We start from the raw sequence: 23,458 nt of genomic DNA, 5'->3' as shown, positions 1-23,458 counted from the left end.
ATGAGAAAAATGCACAATGTGCACCATAATCTGGTAACCCTGTTGAGAACCTGTTGAGCATCTGTGATGGTGGATGGTAGTACACCTACAAATGGCAACTCGATTTATGTAACTTAAATCCTACATGCATAATAATTTGTAACACAGTGTATTAAGTTTAAAGTTAAAATAAATTGGAAAAAAAATTATTATATATATATATATATATATATGTATATTTCTTTCAGGCGGCACGGTGGACGACTGGTTAGAGCGTCAGCCTCACAGTTCTGAGGACCCGGGTTCAATCAATGGAGTTTGCATGTTCTTCCCGTGCCTGCGTGGGTTTTCTCCGGGCACTCCGGTTTCCTCCCACATCCCAAAAACATGCATTAATTGGAGACTCTAAATTGCCCGTAGGTGTGACTGTGAGTGCGAATGGTTGTTTGTTTGTATGTGCCCTGCGATTGGCTGGCAACCAGTTCAGGGTGTACCCCGCCGCCTGCCCGATGACAGCTGGGATAGCCTCCAGCACGCCCGCGACCCTAGTGAGGAGAAGCGGCTCAGAAAATTAATGGATGGATGGATATTTCTTTCATTTCAAAACATTTCTGTGTCTGCACCTGAGTTGATAAGAGTGCTTTTTTTCCCCCAGCCTCACCTGATCCATTTGTCTGAGCTCAGGAGGAGGTGCTGCTGAGGCAGCACAAGGGGGCGGAGGAGGAAGCGGGGAGTTGAGAATTTCAGTGAAACTGGCATTGGGGTTGTGAGGACTTATTTTATATTGTCCTCCCTCTCTCCGTAAGTCCAGGCCAAAAATGTCTGACAACAGCTCAGTGTCACTGGTATTGACAGCCAAGTATGCCAGGTCCTCGTTCATTGAGCTCCTGTTAGATGATTTTCTCTCTTTGTCCTTTCCCTTCAACCTGACTCCATCCTGGGTGGGGTCAGGCATGTTAGCCAGTAGCTCAGACACCTGAGGAGAGTGGGATTTTAGTTTAGTTTTATTTCAAACTGTTGACAATGGCTATATGGCTCTATGACAACTCTATACCTTTATCCTCTTGGCCCCATCAACCAGGTTGCCTCCAAATATATTATTGTAGAAAATTCTGCAAAATCCTCGAACCACACTGAATGCCATGTGAAAAAGGCCCTGCAATGCAGACCAGTAGAATGAAACCAGGGCTATCACCATGTCTTTTGATGTCATACTCTTTAGCTTCTTCATCTGCTTCTTCAAACTCTTTATGGACAGCACCTGAGAAACGAGATGAAATCTGTAACCCTATATTTTAATGCTGGTGTATTTACCATACTATATATATATTCAGTAAGTATACACTGACATGTAACATTGCAAATCTAAATAGTATAAACACACAAAAATAATCGCCCATAAATACAAGAGAAGCATTTTAATTTGTGGAAGCAGCACTTCTTAGGGTAGATTTCATCCAAATAGCTCCTCACCTCCACTGTGTCTACAGCTTCACTGAGCAAGCCAGTATGTTTTATATATATATATATATACATTAATGTACACACAGAAAAAAGAAAAACTGAAATATTACACAGCCATAAGTATTCAGACCTCAGACCCTTAGCTGTGACACTCATATTTAACTTGGGTGCTGTCCATTTCTTCTGATCATCCTTAAAATGGTGGCACACCTTCATTGGAGTACAGCTGTGTTTGATTATACTGATTGGACTTGATTAGGAAAGCTACACACCTGTCTATGTAAGACCTTACAGCTCACAGTGCATGTCAGAGCAAATGAGAATCACGAGGTCAAAGGAACTCCCTGAAGAGCTCAGAGACAGAATTGTGGCAAGGCACAGATCTGGCCAAAGTTACAAAAACATTTCTGCTGCACTTAAGGTTTCTAAGAGCACAGTGGCCTCCATAATCCTGAAATGGAAGACGTTTGGGACGACCAGAACCCTTCAAAGAGCAATCAGGGGGGAAGAGCCTTGGAAGAATCCAAAGATCACTGTGGCTGAGCTCCAGAGAGGCAGTCGGGAGATGGGAGAAAGAACAACTCTGTGACTGTTTTTGAATGGTCCAGCTAGAGCCCTGACTTAAACCCAATTGAGCATCTCTGGAAAGACCTGAAAATGACTGCCCACCAACGTTGACCATCCAACCTGACAGAACTGGAGAGGATCTGCAAAGAGGAATGGCAGAGGATTCCCAAATCCAGGTGTGAAAAACTTGTTGCATCATGGCTGTATAAGCTCAAAAGGGTGCTTCTACTAAATACCAAGCAAAGGGTCTGAATACTTATGGCTGTGTGATATTTCAGTTTGTCTTTTTTAATAAATCTGCAAAAATTTCAACAATTGCGTTTTTTCCTGTCAATATGGGGTGCTGTGTGTATATTAATGTGCAAAAAAGGAACTTAAATGATTTTAGCAAATGGCTGTAATATATAAAAAGAGTGAAAATTTTCAGGGGGTCTGAATACTTTCCGTACCCACTATATATATATATATATATATATATATATATATATATATATATATACACACATATATATAGTTATAGTTATCCAATAATTTTCAAATGTCTTAAGATAAACCTTCCAAAAAAAATCCACTACGCTACAAACCTTTTGTACGAAAAGTATAACTAAAGGTTTGTGATTGATTGATAAGCGTAATGGTGCTTCAATATGAGTGGTTTAAGATTTTAGAAATGATCTGCATGGGATCAAGGAATGTACATGCGCATGTCGGGAGGTTGGCCTCTGTATGAAGTGTACTGTGTGCATGGCATATTGCACAGTAGAAATTTATAACAGATAATGCCATTAAATTTGATTATTTTAACCCAGGTTATGGAGCAAGATATCTTTCCCAAATCAGTTCCCAAAACTAACCTGCAATTTGTAATGCCCACTTTATACTGTTAGATTATTGCTATTATTAACAATAGATTCATATTCACGATTTTGACCAACGTTACAACCCTCTTAAAAATTCAGCGCTGAATTCAGGATTCTGACCTTCATCAATATCATGAAACTGTACCGCAGCGCTGTTAGTGCCATGCGGGCCGTGGTAACTGAAAAGAAGCTTGTCTCTGGATTGTCCATATCTGGCCTCTCTTGCTCACTGTCCTCTTTCACAGCTGAGCGCTCGCCAGTGTCTGACATCTGAGCAGCCAGTTGCATTTCAAAGATGGTGTCCTCACAGAAATTCACAAACAATTCCATCTTTTCCTTCTCGCCTCCTTCATTTACCACATCAAAGATGAACTGGCGCTTGGATTCTTTAACCTACAATTGGGTTATATAAAGAAAAAAAGAGTTGACTAAGTTGAACATGGAAGATCGGAAATCAGAAAAAGAATATGAATTTAAATCTTACCTGAGGTTTCTCCCACTGTGTTCGACTGGACTCACTGATCTCAAAGTAGACCCTCTCAATACGCTTGGCACTGCCCATGATCTCAATCCTACCCAGGTAGGGCTGGAAGTAGTTGAGAACACTTTCTGCCAGCTCCAGGAAGGTGTGCAGCCGGTTGTCATGAGGCATGTGCTCTGACAAGTTGGTCAACAAAACCGCCACATTGAAGCCAATGTCCTGGAAATTGCAGTACGGTTTAGAATTTCCCTCTTCTTCTGAGCAGATATTTTTCAGACATTTTCACGACACATCCAAAACTAATGCTGAAGGAAAATGCATTGTTGCTAAAGTGGAAATGTAAAAGTGTAAAGTACCCTGCAATGGACTGCAACCGACCATTCTGTACCCTGAGTCTTGCCCCAAGTGAGCTAGGATAGGCTCCACCACACCCGGACTCAAATGGACTTGTTAGACTAGTTAAAGCATTTTGGTTAGAATTATAAAGTTCGAAACAGTTTCCATACCTAATGCTTTTCTTGTCATATTTATGTTTTTATCACTGTAGTAACCCTGATTACTCGAGAGACCACCAAATCCGCAGGCGATGGCAGCTCTCTTTAATTTGTTTGACAAACGCAACCATGCTTAATTTACCTCACGGGATTAATAAAGTATCTACAGTATGTACCTGTAATACAAATAAGACAGTAGGAGCTCCACTAAATTAACACTAAAAAAAATAGTAACAGTAATAGTTTATCAGAGATCCTTTCTCATTGTTTAAATTTTGAAAAAATGGAAACTTGTGGAGTCGAGTTTATTGTCTTACTTTGGGTGATCCACCGCCAACCTGGAGAAATATTCAAAAGCTTGAACCCAAGGTGTTCACAACCACCTTTTTTACAAGGTTTTTTATAATTTATTATAGTCCGATTTATACTTTTGTGTTGCACACCACACATAGAACCAGATCACAAAGGAGTAATGTAAGGAGAGACTCAGTGAAAGAGGTGCAAAATGATTTTTTTTGTTGATTTTACAAATGATTTTACATTTGTTTAAGCAGATAAGGCAATTGAGAACAGTTTCTCATTTACCATGCTGATCTGGGGACAATTTTGAGTTGGGCGCAAGCCCAAGGACACTTTGACAGTGGGCAGGTAGAGCCAGAATTTGAACCGCCGACCCTTTTGTCAGTGGACGACCCACTCTACCAACTGAGCCACAGCTGCCCACTTGAGCTGGGGTGATGGGGACGATGCCTTGCAGGGTACCCCAACAGTAGCCAGCAAGCAGACTAGCACCTCTCCAACAACTAGTTGCCATTTTTACATTATGTCTGTCCTGAGACTCTGACCCATATCCTCCGACTCCAAAGCCCAAGTCCATATCGGCTGAGCTACCGCAGTTGTACATGTAAATGGGGCACAGTGTAAATTACACACAAGAAGTGGAGTAACACTTTTTAAAAACCCAATTTTATTACCTTAGCTGGTTCATGAAAGCGCTCCACAAATTCTTCATAGTCCAGGAGTTCATTTTCATCAGTTTCAGCACAGGAGAGAAGGAAATCAGCCTCAGACTGGGTGTAGTGCTTATGGTTCTCCATTGCCTTCTGGAAGTCCCTCTTGGATATTACACCTTTCATTTCATTTGTTAATCAATGCCATTAGAATTATTAAACGCTTCACGTTCAGTTAATGAAAACAGAGACTTGCCTTTCCCATCAGGGTCATACTCTTTAAAGGCATCTGAAGAGGTTACATCTTTCAGCTTGAGGAACATATCTAAGAACTTCAGAATCATTTCTACATTGTTCGATGATTCCACCAGCATGTCAACCATCTGCTTTCCAATGGTCCCATTAACCACATTCCCTGCAATTATAAAACAAAACACAAATGACATATTTCTTTAGAGATGATTGATAGGTTAGCGATGATAAAGTTACAATGCTGAGCCTTGTGCTGTCTCCTGTCTCAACACTTTGGACCCAAATTCAATAAATAATCTTTTAATTATTTCAGGGGAATCTGAATTTTTGTTGTTGTTGTTTAATTTGATAACATCAATACTTGATACTCATCTAACAATAATGCAGCATAAGAGATGAAAACAGTAAATCGATACATAGCTATGTGACTATGTAATTTTCCCGACCATTCTTACTATGGAACCCATGAGTACAAGATGACAGTCATACCCTCCATCATTGAAAGCAACATAACCACCATGTCTTTCTGGAGATCCATCAGTTCCTTCAGTAACTCTATCTGACTCGAGTCCTGAAGGGAAAAACACAAAAATGTCACCCGGAGATTTCTCCCAGCACAGCAGCCAACTAACCAACAAAGAAAGGTACGGTGGAATCTTGGTTCACAAACACCCATGCTCATGAACAAATTGGCCACCGGTGGCTCGGTGGGAGACTCGGGGCTTGGTATCGCGACCCACTCAACTGCGACATGGTGCGACGGCTCGGGGGCCCTTCCATCTGCTCCTTGCTCGGCATATGTGGTGGGCATCTGCTTTGGGTGGTGGGCGTCAACTACGGTTGGTGACCGTATGTGGTAGGCATCTGTGGCTTGTTTCCGGGGTTGGAATGGATTTTTTTCCATTTCCATTCATTTTATTGGGTAAAATTGCTTCGGTTGCAAACATTTGGAGTTACGAGAGTCACGGAATAAATTGAGTTTGTGAACCGAGGTTCGACTGTAATGGCAATTATAGAATAAATTGCATATACAGTGTGAATGAAAAGATGAAAGACATACATACAGTAGACAGACAGATAGACAGATCGATGAAAGGCACAGGTATATAAAGATAGTATACCACTATTACAATCAATTAAAAAGTTAAGGTAAAAATTTTAAAAAAACGTCCTCACTCCAAGTTCATTAAGCCTCTATTTCTATTTTACCTGAACTTACCTGAGACAATTTCATCTGCATATGAGCAAAGACATGTAGAAACCCAACCACAGCGTCCCACAGACGACTGTGTGCCAAACTCTGCTGATTGCCGGTACATGGACCCTGTAATATTATCAATGATAGCCACAGTTTGTCACAAGCAAAAGGAAAGAAAAGCCAGCACAGTTTTTATAGAAATTTGTTTGAAAATGTGTTTGTTCAATAAGCATGTCATAGCTTCTATTTCAAATAAGCATTTGTATAAATTAAAAGCTGCCCATGCAGTGATGGTTACAACATGCTATACATTTCAGTCAATTATCCAAGAACTTCTATAAACTTCTCTGGATTGTTGTACCTGGATATACTCTGTGAGCGTGTTGAAAACCTGCTTGGCCACGTTAATTGCCTTGGAGAAGTTCCTCTGCCCCTGCTCATCAATGACATCTTTCCCGGAGTAATACCAGTAAAAATCACTAATAGACTCCTAAAAACAGACGACAAACAAAAATAAATAAAAAGGTCAAGTAAAATGTAATTAGGGGTCCGCATAAGTATGCGCTGTCAAAGAAAACAAAACAAAAAAAACATGTATACCACATTTAAAACTGACCTGATAAGACAAAAAAGGTTCTTCTTGAAAACGTGCAAGAGTATTGAACTACACAATTAATTACAGTGGTACCTTGACTTATGAGCGTAATTAATTCTGTGACAAAGCTCCTTACTCAAATTTACTTGTACTGTATGTCAAAGCAGGTTTGCCCATTGAAATGAAGTTCCAGCCCGCCCCAAAAAAACACTTTTTGTTTTGTTTTGTTACGTTATTAAGTTAAAAAAAAAACAATGTATTGCACAAAAACCAGTGGTTGCTGGTCAATAGAGGGTGCTTGAGGTTATGAGAGTCACGAGAGGAATCTTACTTTCTGTCCTTTTTCACTCTCGCTCGAAGTTTTATCCCTCACACGTTTCTGTATTTTGTAATATTTTCTGTTTACAGCTGCCTGGGAATACAACTAGCCAGACAGAACTAGGCTAGTTCTGTTCTAAATAATGTAAACCTTGTTATATAAACAGATCAAGCCTGCTCGGATAAGAGCTGAAATGTCTTTTAAGGCCTGGTACAACATATAAAGACAATCAGCCTGTTTTTGTGCTGATTTTGCACCTTCCCGATCAAACATGTCAAAAGCCAGACAATCTTACATTTTATAAGATTATCCTATCAGATTGTCCTTGGGTCTGATGTGTGTTAAGAGTGGATTTGTCACAATTTTAAGGTTCGAAAGAGGTCGGGGCTGATGATCTTAAATCATGAACGTGTTCAATGTTTACGACGAAGTGTCCAGACAAGTCGTTTTTTAGCACAACACCATTTTATAAGGCGCCCGGCTCCAACAACCTTCAGGAACATTCGGTAAACATCGGCCCGAAGCCGGAAGGGTTTCTTTTCTTCGGTTCTGTAAGATCACGTGTGATCATGTGAGATTTTGAGTTCGCCGTTTGAACAGAATCTTTATGTGTATGGTGTTCTCTGTTGATATTATCGAAGCACACACCACAAAATACAGCCCAAACTGTTAAATGCTATATATTTTTTTATCTTTATGTGTGGGGTCTGGGCGGCACGGTGGCCGACTGGTTAGAGCGTCAGCCTGACAGTTCTTAGGAGCGGGGTTCAATCCCCGGCCCCGCCTGTGTGGAGTTTGCATGTTCTCCCCGTGCCTGCGTGGCTTTTCTCCGGGCACTCCGGTTTCCTCCCACATCCCAAAAACATGCACGTTAATTGAACACTCTAAATTGCCCGTAGGTGTGAATGGTTGTTTGTTTGTATGTGCCCTGCGATTGGCTGGCAACCAGTTCAGGGTGTACCCCGCCTCCTGCCCGATGATAGCTGGGATAGGCTCCAGAACGCCCGCGACCCTAGTGAGGAGAAGCGGCTCAGAAAATGGATGGATGGATGAGTGTGGGGTCTGCCATAGCTAAAAAATCTTTTAAAATTTGAAAAGTCTTTGTTGACAACGCGAAACACCGGCCAGCTAAATAACAATACCCAGTGGACTTTACAAAAGAGAAAGATTTTGAGTCCATTACATTTCGTCGGCAGGGAGGGGGGAATGTCCATTTTGGGGGACCCCCTACCACCACTGGAGAGGAAGCTGCAGATAGGCTTACATGGGAAAGGATGATGCGCGGTGGCGACCCCTCACGGGAAAAGCCGAAAGGAAGAGAAGAAGGCCCAATTTAACCATTAATTTAAAACCGAGGTACGTACCGAACTGTGATTTTTGGCGTACCGTTACACCACTAGCGATTGTACATTGGTGTGGTGTTATGACTTATGTGGTTATAACCGTTATAACACCCCTGAGGGCAACCGTAACTAAGACGTGGCCCGTGATTAAGAACACCCTTCTCTAAATTAAGACAAGTGCACATTTTAAACCTAAAATAAGGGTGCCAACCTGTACTCTTAGAAGGTAGTCAACAGTCGAGATGATTATGTTGACAGTTGTATTGTTCCCCGTTTGAGTCCTTAAGTAGTTCTGGAAATCTGCAACAAACAGATATGTCAATTTCCACTTGAATATTAAGATAGTTTTTGGCCTGCAAACAGCGAATTTACAAAAATACCTGAGTTGTGTCCTTCACAGAGAAGCTGAAGGAAGCGGAAAAGGTCACAGGTAAACTCATCATCCTGCATAACCTTCTCACCTGTTCCAAAGAGAAAGAAACACACAGACCACACAGGCACAAAACACACATATGCGCACACATACACACACGCACGCGCAGATTTACAGATACAGAAATACATGCAGACACACATAAGCAGGTAATTCCAACGACATGGGCGTGTACAAATAGACACAAAAATGTACACGCACATGCACAGACATTCAGAAAAAGAGACACATTCACAAAAAAGTCAGGGAACAGAATATTGGAGCAGACAACACATCGTAAAGCGAAAAAAATGGTGAGAGGAAAAAGTAGTATTAGAATGATAGCGCTTTCTTTTACAACGCATTTGAGGCAACATTTTTGGATGAGTAGTAAAGAGCCACAGCACATATAGGTGGACAGGTTTTTAAATTGTAGCATTTTATGGTCAGGAGGACACAATTTGTACTGGAGAGGTTTTCCTAGAGTTTTTCCATGTGGTGGGAGGAGAAACAATTAACATAAATTAGCAAACATAAAATAGTTGACTCTGGTAAAATGCTGCTTTATACCACAAAATGCAAGGAAAGGATATTCAGAGAAGGAATGTGCAACACAACAAAAAATAATCAACAAGAACATCAAATCATTACAGAATGACAACAAAGAGGACCAGGCAGAGAGCAATTTAAATTTATGTTATAAACAATAATGAACATGCAGATGCTCCCTTTATGGTGACTAGTAAACATTATCCTATCCTATCTATCTGTTTTATTTTTAATATTAACTCAGAGAGTCATCTAAGCCATATCAACATTAAAACATATACCGTAATTGCTCGTGTATAATGCGCATTTCCCCCCTTCCACCCCCCAATAAAATGGTCAAAAGTCAATAGTTATACATAGGTATAGGGGCAAATGAAAAAAAACTTTCACATTTTAGAAATGTATGCCGCCATCTATTGGTAAAAAAGCTGTACAGTTGCATTCCAAAATGCAACCGCCCCCTAGAGGTTATGAGAAAGGTGTACACTTTTATTTTAATATGCCACCACCATCTAGTGGTTATAGAAAAGCTGTAGCCTACACTTTCATTCCAATATGACATGGGTACGTAAGAGTGCATATATGTACAGTTGTGCTCATAAGTTTACATACCGTGGCAGAATTTGTGAAATATTTATTTATTTTATTTATTTATTTTTTTAAATATGACTGCGATTGGCTGGGAACCAGTCCAGGGTGTACCCTGCCACCTGCCCGATGATAGCTGAGATAAGCTCCAGCACTCCCGCGACCCTAGTGAGGAGAAGCGGCTCAGAAAATGGATGGATGAATGCTGACTGAACAACAACCATCATTAATTTCTTTATGGTTATGTTTTGTTTAAGGATAATGCTTTTCTGAAATGCTTGACAGTTTAATTTGAATGCCATTAAAATAAAATTAAATGTATTTCGCCTGGTCCTTCATGTTTTCTTTAAAGAATTGTACCCATCTTACAAATACTGCCTGGGTAATATGAGCACAACTTTGTGTTTTCTAATTTACTAAATAAAAGTAGGGTGGTGAATTTCAAAATAAGAGCGAGTGAATTTAAAAAAAGGATTACGTGTTCAAATGAAGTGCTTAACTTCAGAATAATTATTTGGGGTCAAAAAATACAGACAATACTTCATGTTTTGATCATTTGGGTAGAAGCAAAATCATGCATTGTAAAAAATGCATTATACATGGGTAGAAGGGCTTTGCAGAATTTTGAGGTCAACTTCGGGGGTGCGTATTATACATGGGTGCGCGTTATACACGATAAATAAACTGTTTTCTGATAGCAAATGTGCCTTCAATGAAGGGATTGAGTGGATGATCAAATGGGGGAAGTTAAGAAGGGAACGTTTTGAGGACTAAGGAGTTGAGAAATGCTATGGGTTGTCTTGATGATCTGGCAGATGTTGATTTGCTACAGCAATAGAAAATAGTGAGACAGGTACAGTGAATATAAAAAGTCTACAGACCCCTGTTCAAATCCCAGGTTTTTGTTATATTAAAAAGGGGACCAATATAAATAATTTCAAAACTTTTTATAACATTAAAGTGACCTATAAACTGTACAACTCAATTGAAAAAAACTATCTTTTTGAGAGGGAAAAAACAAAAAACAACGAAATAATACGGTTGCACAACTGTGCACTCCCTCCTATACCTTGGGTTGTGGCTACAGGTATATTCCTAATTAACCAATCACATTCAAAGTCATGTGAAATGGGAGTCAATACGCACCTGCCACCATTTAAAGTGCCTCTGATGAACCCAACATAAAGTTCAGAAGTTCTAGTAGGCTTTTCCTTATAAATTTGTTGTCACATCTTACAGCAAAAGCAAGTGTACGCAGAGAGCTTCCACAGCATCAAGGGGATCTCATTGATCAAACATATCGGTCAGGACACGGGTAACAAAAACTTTACAATTCATTAAATATGCCATGGAACACAGTCGTCATCATGTAGCAAAAATATGGCAGAACTGTGACATTACCAAGAAATGGATGTCCCTCCAAAATTGATGAAAAGATGAGAAGAAATCTGCGGAGTTGCAGAAATTGCCGGCAAGTACTTGCTATTTAGTGTACTGTTTGTGAGAAACTCTCTCGTCTTCTTCAAATGTTTGGGCTATGGAGGTAGATGACATGACAGAAGCCTTATCTTTTTTTAAATCATTTTGCAAAAACATTTGAACTCTCCCAAACACGTGATTTGATGAAACCAAAAGTGAACGTTTTGGCCTTAATTCCAAAAGCTATGTTTGGCGCAAAAAAAGAAAACATTGCTCATCGTCAAAAGAACACCATACATTGAAATATGGTGGTGCTTAGAGCTCCTTTTTATTGAGCTGGAACTGGGGCCTTTGTCTAGGTCACAGATGTCAAACTCATGGCTTGCGGGGCAGATCCGGCCCACCACATCATTTTATGTAGCCCCCGAAAGCAAATCATGCGCATCAACTTCATGTCTCTTGCTAAAATACCACAATTGCAGATTGGCTTCACTTTTAATAACGTTTAGATGTTATAAGCATTTCTTTGTTAGCAATCCCCCTTTCAAAATAAATAGAATAATAGTTAAAAGTTAAACTATTTTTTATTGGCTTCTGATTTCAAAACTATTTATCCATCAATTTGTGTAAATTTGTTTGTGTAATAATATTCGGCGAACATGGGTTTATATTGGTTCACAGTACGGATGTTTGATAACACTTTTTTTTTTAGACCGATACCAAGATACAAGATACAAAGTATCCACTTTTGAGTACTCAACAATACCGATATAGAGTACCTAGTACGAATAAAACTAGTACTTTTAATACATATAATTCCAATTACCATAATTTCCCGTGTATAATGTGCACCCATGTACAACCCCAATTCCAATGAAGTTGGAATGTTGTGTTAAACATAAGTAAAAACAGAATACAATGATTTGCAAATCAAGTTCAACCTATATTTAATTGAATACACTACAAAGATATTTAATGTTCAAACTGATCAACTTTATTTTTTTTTAGCAAATAATCATTAACTTAGAATTTTATGGCTGCAACACGTTCCAAAAAAGCTGGGACAGGTGGAAAAAAAAAGACTGAGAAAGTTGAGGAATGCTCATCAAACACCTGTTTGGAACATCCCACAGGTGAACAGGCTAATTGGGAACAGGTGGGTGCCATGATTGGGTAGAAAAGCAGCTTCCCTGAATTGCTCAGTCACTCACAAGGAAAGATGGTGCGAGGTTCATTTTTACAATGCATGATTTTTCTTCTACCCATATGATCAAAACATGTAGTATTATCTGTATTTTGTTATTTTTTTTCAAATAATTATTATGAAGTTAATCACTTTATTTGAACACATAATACTTTCTTTTTATTTACTTGCTCTTATTTTGAAATGCACAGCCCTACTTTTATTTAGTAAATGAGAAAACATACAGTTGTGCTCATATGTTTGATTACCCAGGCAGAATTTGTAAGATGTGTACAATTCTTTTAAGAAAACATAAATGACCAGGCGAAAGACATTTTATTTTATTTTAATGGGATTCAAATTATACAGTCAAGCATTTCAGAAAAGCATTATCATTAAACAAAACATAACTATAAAGAAATTAATGATGGTTGTTGTTCAGTCATCAGTCGTATTTAAAAAACAAAACAAAACAAAATTTCACAAATTCTGCCTGGGTATGTAAACTTATGAGCATAATTGTTCATATATGCAGTCATATGTACCCCTGTCATATTGGTCTTCACCTTTTTCATAACCTCTAGGTGGCATACTAGAATGAAAGTGTACAACTTTTTCATAACCTCTAGGGGGCGGTGGCATAGTGGAATTAAAGTGTACAGCTTTTGAGACATAAAGACATTGAGACGGTGAGTCGTCACCGTCCTTGATGAGGCCGATGACAGTGGTGTCATCTGCATGACAGCCGGGTGCGTTGAGGTGCAGTCGTTCGTGTAGAGAGAGAAGAGCAGCGGAGAGAGGACACAACCTTGGGGCTCCCCAGTGCTGATGCTGCGTGTGGATGAAGTTGCCTCCCCCAGCCTCACCTGCTGTGTCTTCACCATCAGGAATCTGTAAATCCACTGGCAGATGGGAGGTGAGACGCTGCGCTGGAGAAGCTTGGAAGAAAGGAGTTCAGGGATGATGGTGTTGAACGCTGAGCTGAAGTCCACGAACCGGATCCTCGCGTAGGTCCCTGCACTGTCGAGGTGATCTAGGATGAAATGCAGTCCCATGTTGACTGCATCATCCGCAGACCTGTTTGCTCGGTAGGCAAACTGCAGGGGTTCCAGCAGGGCACCTGTGACGCTCTTGAGGTGGTCCAGCATGAGACGTTCAAAGGACTTCATGACCACAGATGTCAGGGCGACAGGCCTGTAGTCATTCAGACCTGAAATTGTAGTTTTGTTGGGGACTGGAATGATGGTGGACCGTTTGAAACAGGATGATACTTCGCACAGTTCCAGAGATCTATTGAAGATATGTGTCAAGACTGGAGCGAGCTGGTCCGCGCAGACTTTGAGGCAGGATGGGGACACAAGGTCCTGCCGCTCTGTTAATCTTTTGTTGTTTGAAGATGCGTCTCACATCCTTTTCGTAGATGGTCAACGCAGAAGTCACAGGTGTGATTGTGGTCGGTGGTGGGTGTGGGGTGTGAATGTGTCCTTTTCAAATCTGCAGGAGAAGGTATTCAAGTCGTTGGCTAGTGTGCTATTGTTCTCAACTTGGGGGGATCGTCGCTTGTAATTGGTCAGCGATTGTAATGCATGCCAGACTGATTTAGAGTCGTTAGCGCTAAACTGTTTTTCCAACTTTGCTGCATAGTTCCTCTTTGCAATGTTAATTTCTTTAGTCAACAGTTTTCTAGCTCGATTATACAGGGCCCTGTCCCCGCTTTGATATGCGTCCTTCTTAGCTTGGTGAAGTTGCTTAAGTTTGGCAGTGAACCACGTCTTGTTGTTATTGAAAGTGCGAAATGACTTTGTAGGTACACAAACCTCTTCACAGAAACTGATATAGGATGTGACGGTGTCCGTATATTCATCCAGGCTGCCAGTTGAATTTTCAAAGACACTCCAGTCTGTGCAGTCTAAACAGCTTTGAAGTTCCATCTTTGCTTCATTGGTCCACTTTTTCACTGTTTTCACTGGAGGCTTCGCGCATTTAAGTTCTTGCCTGATTGTTGGTAGGCAAGTAGAATGACTTACAGTTCAAAAACAGCGACTCCAAATGCGGGCTGCAGTGTGTGCTGAGGTCCCTGACGTCCGTACACCATTTTTCGTTGATATAGAAGCATATCCCGCCGCCTTTTGTTTCCCCCGATGATTCCATGTCACGGTCTGCCCTGTGAAGATCGAAGCCGGGAAGCATGACGCCGCCATTGGGTACAGCGTCACAAAGCCAAGTCTCCGTAAAGCACATGGGGACGGAACGTCTGAAGTCTTTACTGGTCTTTATCAGAAGATGAAGCTCGTCCATTTTGTTGGGCAGGGAGCATAGATTCGCGAGGTGTCAAGTCTCCCCTTGTGTAAGTGAGTCGTGTAATGTCTCCAAAGACGAACGAAAAATACAAAAACAAAATCAATACTAGAGAGCGCGTAACCGAGGCGACCACACGGCTAGGCGCCATCTTGGGAAACTGCAAAAACAAATAAGAATTTGAGAAGGTGGCCAATACTTTTTCACGGCACTGTATCAGAGGGTATACACACATGTACGACCCTATTATTTTTGTTTATTTTTACTTCACCTCTTGAAAGGATTTCTCATTTTAAATTTAAATGGTTATAGGTCAAAAAAGTTTTGAAATAATTTCTCTCTCATTTTTTAAACATCACTAAAACATGGCATTTGAAAAGGGCTGTGTAGACTTTCTGCATCCACTGTAGGCATGTGCTTTGTGTACTGTATCTTGTGGTGGAATGTGGAGATTCAGGAAAGAAAAAAGAAAAATAGGTTGGTGAAGAAGAGATGGAAAAGTGAGAGAACTGAAATGAGCGGAGAGGAGTACAAAGACAGGACATGGGAAGAGTGAGGTGGCAAAAGATTATGATGTACTGTAAAAAAGGTTAGACACAAAGGAAGGAGAAAGGAGTTGGATAGATTCACTGGTCAGAGGGATCAAGCCAGCAAGGATTTACAGCAGGTCAGGGGCAGACTGGGGAGAAAAAGTGGCCCGGGAGTCATGGACAGACTGGACCAGTTCATGCTCCCCGTGGGGAGCCAACCAGCTGGCAACGCAAATTACATGTCATCCGATGATTTAAAAAAATAAAAAAAAAATTGAATTTGATGCTTTTTTTTGGACCATAATTCATGGAGTAGTTATTAACCTCAAAAACCTAAAACTAAAACTATAAACAACGAGAAACGGAACAGAGTAAGCACCATAGATCATTTTACACTTGAGACTATGTGAGTCTCGGGATGCACATGCCATGGAAACAATGAGTCCCAAACCAACTTCAGTCCCTGAAACTTATCATCACGGAATACAGATACAGTAATCCTATGCTATATCACAGTTCTTGCTTCCCGGTCCCGCTATATTGCATATTTTTATTATAGGTGTTATTCTATTTTTTATACTGTTCGTACAATATTTTTGTGTTATTCATTGCTCTTGTTCTCTCTCAGTGTATTAGGCCTGTCATGATAGCAAATTTTTTAGGACGATATATTTTCCCAAAAACTATCACGACAAATGATAGTATCGTAGATGTTTTTTATGCCACTGATATAATTATAACGGACATGCTCTTGGCAGATGTCACCATGACCCCCAATCTCGTACTAGGCCTGCTACCCTGTCTCCGCTCCCCTGCCCAGACAGACAGTCACGGGGATGCCTGGTTTATTTCAAATGGACGCGAAATGAATTACCAGCCAGTCTGAAGGAGCTCATCAAAAGCAGAGACAAGAGAACCTGGCTTCTCACCCAGACTTTAAATTAATTAACAGTTACCCCAGAAACCTGGGCTCCCAGTCATCAGAAGCCTCCCTTTTTCTGCAGGGCTCAAGATACCGACCCAAAACGTTTGACCATCCACTAAGACAAAAGTTCAAAGGACCATTTGCCCTTTGAAATGTAACCCAAGATCTCTGGGAGAATTGATGGAGTCCAGCGACACCCACTGGCAGTGGAGGGTCACTGCCAATGGAGAAAACACTCGGGACCAGCTTCACTGAATGTTGCGTGGCATTTTCAGAACTTCGCATGAATGCTCCCAGTGCCTACCACCGCACCACAAGTGATTGTATTTCTCCGACTTTGAATGTCTGCTGGTCAAATTTGTTTGCCAACCAAATACGCTTGTGTTTATCTCAAGACGAACACAGAACTGTGAAACAAACAGTAAGTGTTATTAGCCACTACATAAGGTTGAAACACTCATTGCATAGAATAAATGGTGCGTGCAAACAGTGCATTAGTTGGGAATTAATGTTATGTTATTCCACTGGTTTTAAACCACAAATCATCCTAAAATGGCATGCGATTCTAAAGACACGGTCTGCCTTCCGTTTGGTCAAAGGGGGCCGGCCTGGGTCCCTGAGGCGCATAAAAGGCCGAGCTCGGTTGTCCTTGGCTCTGCTCTGACTCTCTCTCTGTCTCTCTCTCTCATTTTTTCAACTGGCTGAAAACCTAGTTCAGCCCAGGAGCCCCACCTCTCACCACAAGGTGACTGAGCGTGAGAGACACCAACTTTCCCGCCGCGCTGCCAAGCATGGACCGCAAGGAGCACCAAACAACTCCCCAAATCCCTTTTGGGTGTGGGGCAGTTTACGGATGAGGCTCCGTTGGGGAGGAATTGCTGTGCGAGTTTTTCCCTGACCGCGTGACTAACAACACCACTGCAAATGTTCCGGTCATCCCGCACCTGAAGTGCGTCTTTTTCCTTCTTTTCTTCAAACCATCCCTCATGAGCTCTCTTGCCAACCACCCAGAAAGTCGACCCGCTTGCCTGAATTGGTCTACACAATGTAAGTCCAACATGCTGTGACTAGATACAAATGAGTGCATATTTGGGTTAAAGAAATAACAGTCAGAGATTCACAACTTTCGCACTATGACCGCGCATGCTCATTCCATTCTCACATCACGAGTTCAGCCTCCTTTACCAATGTTTGTCTGTCCTTTGTTATGCTTTTCTCTGCATTGTACCCCTGTAGATTCCTGTTAGATTTCATTAAATTTTCATTAATTTTAACAACAGGCATGCTGCTTCGTGCCACATCCAAGATGACTACTACGCTACCAAGATATATTGCAAAATATTGTGAATTTTGTGTGTTTGGGTTGGAGAAAACCTGGTATCGCCTCACATGGGCCTGCACCACTATGTAACGGATATTGGTTTGGATAAAAACATTATTAATTTAGGAGAAAAGAATGAGCCGGAAACGACACCTGCGTTATTTCCTGTTTAGCATGATTTGAAGTCGAAGTGTTAAAATCTAATTATTTTATCTCGTAAAAGGGACACAACGTCTATTTTTAGATGTGTAAAACTTCAGGACAGACAAAGTGACGAAAAACCTCTATGTCTCGTATTCTGAAGGGTCATGGTGCCGTCTGGCGAGAGCATGTCCGTTACGCAGGCAATATACTGTCAATCAACCTTTCAGTTGATGAAGAAAAAGTGCCAAGTAGCAACAATAAAAACAAGTTGATCAAAGCAACCTGTTTTGATTCAAGATTTGTAAGACTTTTTAAAAGTCTGCAGCTTTTGTTTACATGCTCTTTTGTCAACATGTTCAATAGCTACATCTCTTTACAATAGTAACACTATACTGGATATAATGTGAGCATACGTGCGCCGTATTCAATGCAGCCCTTTGAAGGCACAAGCCAATGCAAACTGTAGGCCAGTCCCAAGCCCGGATAAATGCAGAGGGTTGCGTCAGGCAGGGCATCAGGCTTAAAACGTTCATCCAAAGAATTCCATACTGGATCGGTCGTGGCCTGGGTTAACAACGTCCGCCACCGCTGTCAATGTGCAGGGCGCCGGTGGAAATTCAGCTACTGTGGGTCGAAGTCGAAGCAGAAGAAGAGGTGGAAAGCGGGTTCTTCGGCAGAAAGAGAAGAGGAAAGCACAGCGCCTAGAACTGAATGTGGAGACTTTGAATGTTGGGACTACGACAGGAAAATCTCGGGAGTTGGTTGACATGATGATTAGGAGAAAGGCTGATATATTGTGTGTCCAGGTGGGTAAGTATGGAATACAGGAAAGGAACTTGGAGGGACAGATGGTGGTAGACTTTACAAAAAGGATGCAAATGGCTGTAGTGAACACTTTTTCCAGAAGAGGCAGGAACATAGGGTGACCTACAAGAGCGAGGTAGAAGAACGCAAGTGGATTACATCTTGTGCAGACGATGTAATCTGAAGGAGGTTACCGACTGTAAGGTAGTCGGAGGGGAGAGTGTGGCTAGACAGCAGTGGTGGTGTTTAAGATGACTCTGGTGGTGGGGAGGAAGATTAGGAAAAAAAGGCAGAGCAGAGAACCATGTGGTGGAAGCTGAGACAGGACGAGTGTTGTGCAGCTGTTCGGGAAGAGGAGACAGGCTCTCTGTGGACAGGAGGAGCTTCCAAAACACTGGACCACTGCAGCCTGTACAGAGAAGGTCATTGTGTCTTTGTAGATCTAGAGAAAGCCTATGACAGAGTACCCAGAGAGGAACTGTGGTACTGCATGCATAAGTCTGAAGTGACAGAGTAGTATTAGAATAATACAGGACATGTACGAGGGCATGGGAAAAGGGTTCCCTAATTCCAAGCTGACGGGAAACAAGAGCTGTCCCACCGTATATTTTGTTCCTAGCTTAAGAAATTGGGTGAGATGGTTGTGTTTGAAATTGATTTTGTTTTGTGTTGTCTTTGTTGCAACTGCATAAAAATTTTACATTACAGCTCGTTGGTTTTAGCGGGATGGCCCCGTTCATCTGGCTTGAATCCAAAATGCTCCCACATCATCGCATTGGCATTAGGCTTTGGAACTCATTCCATTTATACCACTAAATTTTCTATAACTGCAGCTGCCGGCTTGACGTTAGAAAATTTAGCTCCGTGTACGTTAGTCCCCACATTTCATACGCACACAGACATGCACACGGCCAATCAGATGGAAGGTCATTTTTCTTACTCAAATGACTGGGCAGCTGTATGCACACTCCGTTTTTTTCTCTCCACCTTTCTGTTTCATTTGTTTCTTCGTTTTCTTCGCCCACCGGCCCATCGGCCCGCCGGGGCTATCCCCAGTCTCTCCGTATACCAGTCCACCCTTGCAGCAGGTTAATGTGATTAAAGATAGAGATGGAAACATACCGAGTGAGGAAAGGGTTGCAAGTAGATTGAAAGAGCACCTTCAGTTAATGAATGAGGAAATTGAAAGGAGGACAACGGAAGTCGATACTGTGACACAGGAGGTAAGACATTAGAATGGATGAAGTGAGGAGGATGAAGAGTGGAAAGGGTGTTGGTCTTGACATATCGGTGGAGGTATGACAATGCCTAGGGGAGATGGCAGTGGATATTTCCCACAAGATTGCTCAACAGGATTTTAGAGAAGGTGTCTGAAGAGAGGAGAAAGAGTGTGGTTGTTATGTATGATGCTGTTGCTATTCATGATAAAATTGAGTTACTGAATTGTTCGAACAAACATTTTGCTTCTGGATCTCTGTTTGATTCAGCTCGCTCTATACCTGTGAAACCCAGTACTGATGCATCATTGTATACTGGCAACAGTGGCCAGTCTTTCAATTCGCTGCCTTTTTCTGTGAAGGATGTTCATAAGGCCTTAAAAATTCTAGATCCTAAATAACCTACAGGACAAGATTTGTTGGATCCTTATTACTTGAAGCTAGCAAGGCATTTTAGAGCAGAGCCACCTGCATATCTTTTTAACCTTACAGTGTTTACTAAGGAAATTCCAAGAATTTGGAAGTATGCCTTTGCCCTCCTGTTATTGCAAGGGGTTGACCCTACTATTTTGAACTATAGACCTATATCAAATTTGTCAGCATTAGTGAAAATCCTTGAATCTCTTTTGAGTGATCAGCTAAAGGAGTTTTTATACACCGATTATATTTCATCACCTTACCAATCAGGTATAAGAAAAGGGCATAGCACTGTCACAGCTCCGCTGAAATGGTAAATGACCTTTGTGTAGCACTTGACAAGAAACGACATTGTGCTAAACTTTTTATTGATTTGTCCGAAGCTTTTGACAAAGTCGACCATGTTGTGTTAAAACTTAAGACTTGTCAGCTCTGGGCTCTCCGAAGAAGCTGTTGTTTGGTTTTCTAGCTAACTTAGCAGTCGGTCGCAGTGCATTTGATAAGATGTATGCTCCGATATATCTGTTCAAAAGTGTGTGCCGCAGGGTTCTGTGTTCCACCACCCCCGGAGAGCATGGGGGCACCACCCATCAACAGGACCCAATGCAGGAGCCAGCAGCCACCCAAAAACGGTCATAGCCCGCCAAAGTAAGCCCATGTTAAGCGCCCGTTGTGAGCAAGGACGAGCAAGGGTGCCAAAAGAGGGGAGACAAAGGCGGGGCCCAAAGTATATTTCTTGATCCTCTTCTTTCGCAACAGCACTTTGAAACATTCTTCCTTGCATCTCGGCTGGATTACTTTAATGCACTTTATTTTGGAATCAGACAGTCTTCCCTCAAACGTTTCCAGTTGGCTCAAAATGCTGCTGCTCGCTTCCTAAGTGGAGCACATAACTCCGATTCTGGCCTCCCTTCACTGGCTTCTTGTGCATTTTAGAGTCAATTTTAAGATTGTTTTGTTTGTTTTTAAAATCTTAAAATTGTCTCGTCCCACTGGAGCTACTCCACTCCTACGCTCCTGCCCAGTGCCTAAGGTCAGGTGACCACTCTCCTGAAGGTACCGAGGACAAAGCCAAGGCTCAGAGGGGATAGAGCTTTTTCTGTTGCTGGTCCTTCTCTTTGGAATGACCTCCCTCCGAACATTAGGTAAGGCACCTCTTTGCCCATTTTTAAAAGTTCCTTTAAAACCCATTTTTATTTGGTGGCTTTTAACTCCGTATGAGACACTGCACAATTTGAATGTATTATTGCTTTTATTGTTTTTAACATTCTATTAATTTATTATTTCAATTGTCTTACGTTTAACATTTTTTTTTTGTTTTAGTTTTACATCATGAACAGCACTTTGTGTGCTGCTGTGATTGTTTTTAACGTGCTCTATAAATTAAGTTGAGTTGATCCATTTTGAGGAGAGCAAATTCATCCATCCATCCATCCATCCATCCATCCATTAGCTGAGCCGCTTATCCCCACAAGGGTCGCGGGAGCGCTGGAGCTTATCCCAGCTCTCATCGGACAAGAGGCGGGGTACACCCTGAACTGGTTGCCAGCCAATCGCAGGGCAAATATAAACAAACAACCATTCGCACTCACATTCACACCTACGGGCAATTTAGAGTCTTCAAATAACCTATCATGCATGTTTTTGGGATGTGGGAGGACACCGCAGTGCCCGGAGAAAACCCACGCAGGCACGGGGAGAACGTAAACTCCACACAAGCCTCCGAACTGTGAGGCAGACGCTCTAACCAGTTGTCCACCGTGCCACCAGCAAATTCATTTGTGAAAAATTCATATGTCTCCTTAAAAGAAATTACAACAGTTTCAGTTGGGTGATTATTCAAGAGAGAGTCGACGTTGAGAGAGTCAACGTCTTGGTGAACCCAATGGGTATTTTACAATTTTACAACACATAAACATCACCACAATAGCCAGGTCACTTACTCAAACAACAACAGCCAATGACTTTGGGTTTACAAATGAGGGCGTGAGGATGTGCGTGGACACCGGGAAAGTAACTAATGTACTCTTAATAGCGGTATCTTGAATGTGCCAGATACTGCGCAAATCCTGAGAGGGAGCCATGTGCTTATAACCACTACCTGGACTCGTCTAATTGTACAATTTCCATATTGTAAAAGTGTGTTGTTAGTCCAGGATATATTCTGTTACGTTACATCCATTTTCTGTACCGCTTATCCTCATTAGGCTCACGGGTGTGCTGGAGCCCATCCCAGCTATCTTTGGGCGAGAGGCGGGGAACACCCTGAACTGGTTGCCAGCCAATCCCAGGGCTGCTATGTTAAATGAACAACAACAACAACAACAAAAAAACGTAGGGTTTCAAACAGTGTGAAACTAAGTGTAAACTCACCAAAAACCAAGACTGAGTTGACTGGCCAAGCAAAAAGATGTGAGAAATGATGACAGGGAGGCAGAGAAGTAGTTTAAAGCACATACACTGGTGTGTTGTAATTCTTAATCCTTGGGGTATTTTTACAAAATTATTTCACAGCCATGTTATTAAAATAACTGGGACCTGTTCTGAATTGTGAAAAATATATATAACATGTGTCCTTTAAATCAATCATAAATATGTGGGGTCTGTGTACAAGAGACGCCCTTACAGTCTGACAGATTTGGAGCATTTCTGCAAGACAAGATTGCATGCTCATAGACTCCTACCGAAAAAAACTGAATGTCACAATTAATGCAAAAGGTGTTATTGCAACATAAAATATACAGTATTTTCTGATTTATTGAAAGGGAATATGGTTTACCTGATCCCTCCTCGGTTATCATTCCCAGGCCTTCTGCTTTGTTCTGTCTCTCAAATGCATTTAGATCTAGAACACTGAGAAAGAGAGTTTAATTTTGTAAAAGTGAAAGACAAAACCAGCAGACCAATTCATAGGAGCAGTCAGGTGGTCATTCCTAATGTTAATAGCCATTTTAATGTAATTCTAGCTCCCAGTAGATATTAACTTTTTACATAGTTCCACGCTACAAATGTTTACCTGCATGACTCCATGAGGCCAGCAAGACTCTGAAAGAAACCCACATCCTTTCTGTTCTTCAGATAATCCAGCATTTTCTGTCCAAAGAGCAGACAATCTAGTTGTATTTTTGACATTTAAAATGCTGTGTATG

At 41.4% G+C, this 23,458-nt stretch overlaps 1 protein-coding gene across 2 annotated transcripts in view; it reads right to left on the bottom strand.

Annotated features, from left to right (window-relative positions):
- Positions 1 to 23,458, bottom strand: part of ryr2a (ryanodine receptor 2a (cardiac)) — a 325,067-nt gene that overhangs the window by 65,398 nt on the left and 236,211 nt on the right. Inside the window, exons 87-100 of one of the 2 annotated variants that reach the window (XM_061755631.1) lie at positions 23,326 to 23,402; positions 23,089 to 23,162; positions 22,683 to 22,703; positions 8,883 to 8,963; positions 8,714 to 8,802; positions 6,607 to 6,735; positions 6,267 to 6,371; positions 5,537 to 5,618; positions 5,052 to 5,210; positions 4,820 to 4,974; positions 3,355 to 3,570; positions 2,991 to 3,263; positions 1,034 to 1,240; positions 641 to 955 (exon numbers count right to left, since the gene is read on the bottom strand). In XM_061755631.1, the coding sequence (XP_061611615.1) occupies positions 641 to 955; positions 1,034 to 1,240; positions 2,991 to 3,263; positions 3,355 to 3,570; positions 4,820 to 4,974; positions 5,052 to 5,210; positions 5,537 to 5,618; positions 6,267 to 6,371; positions 6,607 to 6,735; positions 8,714 to 8,802; positions 8,883 to 8,963; positions 22,683 to 22,703; positions 23,089 to 23,162; positions 23,326 to 23,402 (1,983 nt within the window). The remainder of the gene's footprint in view (positions 1 to 640; positions 956 to 1,033; positions 1,241 to 2,990; positions 3,264 to 3,354; positions 3,571 to 4,819; positions 4,975 to 5,051; positions 5,211 to 5,536; positions 5,619 to 6,266; positions 6,372 to 6,606; positions 6,736 to 8,713; positions 8,803 to 8,882; positions 8,964 to 22,682; positions 22,704 to 23,088; positions 23,163 to 23,325; positions 23,403 to 23,458) is intronic. The other variant, XM_061755632.1, reaches the window with a different exon arrangement.

This window comes from Phyllopteryx taeniolatus, chromosome 19, assembly GCF_024500385.1.
Source record: "Phyllopteryx taeniolatus isolate TA_2022b chromosome 19, UOR_Ptae_1.2, whole genome shotgun sequence".
In the NCBI taxonomy this organism is placed as follows: domain Eukaryota; kingdom Metazoa; phylum Chordata; class Actinopteri; order Syngnathiformes; family Syngnathidae; genus Phyllopteryx; species Phyllopteryx taeniolatus.
This window is presented reverse-complemented; position numbering and strand designations above follow the sequence as displayed.